Here is a 3,492-nt window from a genome sequence, read left to right on the forward strand (position 1 = left end):
AACTGTCGAGAATAGTTGAAACTCTTACTTTTAATTAGATGATTTAAATTTTTTCTGATGCAAAATGGAAATATAAATTTATTCGCTCCCGATTTTTGTCGCATACTAAAAAAAAAGAGTGGAGCGCTAAAAAATGTGTTCACTACGCCGTTTTTTATTACTGCAGTAAAATATTGGTTAAAAATTCAAAATAATTTTTTTATAACATTTTTTATTAATTATAGTTTTTTGCATAGTTTCACTGAAAAATTACACTTTTAGTTTTTAGTTAGATTTTTCATGCTAAAATCTAGTACTATGCTTAATCGAATTTGTAGATGATTTGAGATAAAGAAGTTTGCTTCTTAATAAGTAAAGAAAAATCTGAAAAAGATCTATTTGAGGTGAAATATTTGCAGTCTGAATTTTTGGTTATGTCTCGCATAGTTGGTCCGGAATTTTTTTTTTATATTTCAAGCAGCATTTTCACTGTAGCAGTGCATTAACTATAGTTAAGGGTTGTAATAGATGTAGATAATTAAGGTCTTTTGCAAAAATTAGCTTACTGCATTAAAAAAAAAAATTTTTTAAAGAAATACAAATAGCATTAAAAGGATTTTCTTTAACCTCATTTTTATTGAAGCAATACAAGGATTGTTCACTTTAAACTAGATTACTTAATATCCGTAGTTGTTTTGAATGAATTAAATTAATAAAATACTTAATTTCTGCACACAAAAAAAAACCTTTAAAAAAAGACTAGTTGCCACTTATTTAACACTAAAGTACCAACCTAATTTCAACTTAAAATCCGTAATCGTAATTTTCTGTGAAAAATAACTTTTATCAGGTTTTTTCCTTTGAGTTTTCGCCTTGTGAGCAGAAAAGATATTTCTCAAAAGTATCATCGGTTATTTATAAAGAAATTATGCCTTTCTTATTAGAATAGATCTTTCAGATCTTTATTTTCCCCAGAACAGAATACTTTTTTTGATGAAGACTTATTATTCTTATTTAACCTCCAAGTAACTTGCAAAAAAATTTCTATTACTATTTAAAAATTTTGAAATAGATAGTCGCTGTCCAAAGAAGATTTTCAAAACCCATAAAATTTGAACCTCTTAATGCTTTAATGTTTAAATACAAATTGTTTAACTTTGAGTGGTTAAACTTAGTTTCCATCTAATTCAGCAACCTAATATCTCGGGCATAGTTTTTTCATTTTTTTCTTAAAAATTAAAATATTACTGTTTATCGTGATCCACAACCGAACCCCTTCGAATTTTAGGGTTTTATCACTTTAATATTGTTAACTTTCACATTCTGTTTTTTGACCCAATTTTTTTCTTATTCCTACTTTGTTGATTTCAATCAAGAAATTCTTTAGCTCGGGGAAATTGACTTTGGTTTTATAATTAAATGGCAACAACGATCTTACAGAAGTTAATTTTGCTCTACTGAAGACTCCGGTTTTATTTGTTATCTCGATCTGTACCGTGACCCTAAAGTTATGTTATTATCTAAAATATTTAAAAGATACTATAAAAAATCGGAATAAACTTATTGTGATTAATGGATAGAGAAGGATTAAGTGATTGGATCGGGTTGATATTTTGGAATTATTGGACTTGATGCGAAATGTATTCCGAACCACATAATTGCCCAGGAAATTTTCGCAGAGTCTTTTTTATTATTAGGTTTACAGAAACATTTAGAAGAATCGTTAAAAAATGCTATAATTCATGAGGCATTAATTTGACTTGCAAAATAAATTATCTCAGGTGCTCAAGGTAAAATGATAATACTCTTGAGCGAGAAATTATCTACGTCTGAATAAATTAGATAATATGAAATAACAGTTATGATTTACCCAAGCTCCACAAGTAAGCATTTCGCGATCTATGCTAGGGAAGGGGAAAATACAAATATCTCACTAAAGTATATGTAAGCGACAAATCTGAATATTCGTTAGTTACGGTGTTATCAACATTTGACGTTGATCAGTTTTGCCTGCTTTTTGAAATAATGAGGATCCTTTTTACTGGGCTCTTCACCTTGGTAGTTATACTAAATTCTATTGGTAAGAATACAAGAAATAAGTACCATCCGTCTTGCTACTCATAATTAACTTATTTTCATTTGCAAGTTTGTTGTTCAACTCGGAGGTATTCACATGAGTTAATTTTTTTCATAAAAAAAAGTAACTTTCTTGTCAAAATAATGGACATAAATCTATTTTAAAACCAACTAACAAAATACCATTTGTTAAAGCTTTTGTAGTATTGTCAATATCAAAGTGTTTTCTAGTTTTTGAAGTGAATTTTTAAAGTGATGAAACACTCAAACATTTTATTTTTATTGTGCTTTGCGGGGTTTTTAATTATTTTAATTTAGATATGATCGTATAAATATCTTCATTTTGAAAATAGAGAGCAAACGTAAAATAGTCGGAAAAATAGGTAATTTTGGAATGAGATTTTGGAACCGTCTATAAAAGACGTCCGCAGTTAGGGGGGCGGAAGAAGTACCAAAAAAGTCGACAGGAAAGGGAGAGAGTCAATCTATTTTCAGATGTCCACTTTTTCAAATTCAATAATTTTCATTTAATGGGGTACATATCTTAAATACCTCTATATGATGATATGTAAGCGATTTTGAATTCTGCCGCGGTAATTAAGGCAATTCCAACGCCAACGAGCGGTTCCGCGGAAGACCATCTGGTATTACCAGATTTTTGTGTGACTAATTTTTGACAGAAAGTTCTATGTTTGATTATGAGAATTAATTTTTCTCAATTTGACGACAGCTTTAATCTCTTATAATTTCATAATAAGGAAAAAAAGTAAAAATATAAAAAAGGCGAATGGGTCCAGCGTTTGAGACGACTTTTAGGGAGGGGGGGGGGGAGTTATTAAAATAAAAAAAAGTGTCTACGTATAGAGGAAAATTAAAGAAACATATCAAGATTCAAATTGAGTGCTGTCAAATCATGAAGACTAAGTTCAACTTATTCTCTTTTCTAAATTTAAATTAGAGAACATTTTGTAATCGAATAAGTAATATGCAATGTTTCACTAATGATTTCATTATATTTTAGCATTTCAGAAATGAATTCCAAATGACTGTCTTTTCAAATTTTTATTTCTCAGAATTTTCATTTGCCCTAGTTTTTTAAAGTCTGAATTCAATGCTCTTCTGATTATCGGGTTTCGTGGTAAATAAAAAAGATTACATGTGTCAATATTTCCTGTTTTTCTATTTTATAGCAAACATTTATAAATGCGTAATGTTTGTGTAGGTGACCTGAGCAATTTAAAAGTTTCACAATACTGGCGTACTCATTCTTTCAATAATGTTAAGACTATTACACAAACGCGTTCATATATTAATCATTTCCGTTTGTGAAATTTTAATATCACTGATAATTAGTTAAATTAAACCATTTACTATGCAGCAAGAAGGGATTAAAGTGTAATAATTTTGAATATACAAAGCATTTGAAATTGGAGGATC

At 28.9% G+C, this 3,492-nt stretch overlaps 1 protein-coding gene across 1 annotated transcript in view; it reads left to right on the top strand.

Moving 5' to 3' along the window:
- The first annotated feature begins 1,957 nt into the window (after positions 1 to 1,957).
- The window catches only part of LOC117171723, a 14,919-nt gene continuing 13,384 nt past the window's right edge, over positions 1,958 to 3,492 (top strand). The window contains exon 1 of the mRNA XM_033359283.1: positions 1,958 to 2,059. Within this exon, the coding sequence (XP_033215174.1) occupies positions 2,005 to 2,059 (55 nt within the window). The 5' untranslated portion in view covers positions 1,958 to 2,004. The remainder of the gene's footprint in view (positions 2,060 to 3,492) is intronic.

This window comes from Belonocnema kinseyi, chromosome 4, assembly GCF_010883055.1.
Source record: "Belonocnema kinseyi isolate 2016_QV_RU_SX_M_011 chromosome 4, B_treatae_v1, whole genome shotgun sequence".
NCBI lineage: Eukaryota > Metazoa > Arthropoda > Insecta > Hymenoptera > Cynipidae > Belonocnema > Belonocnema kinseyi.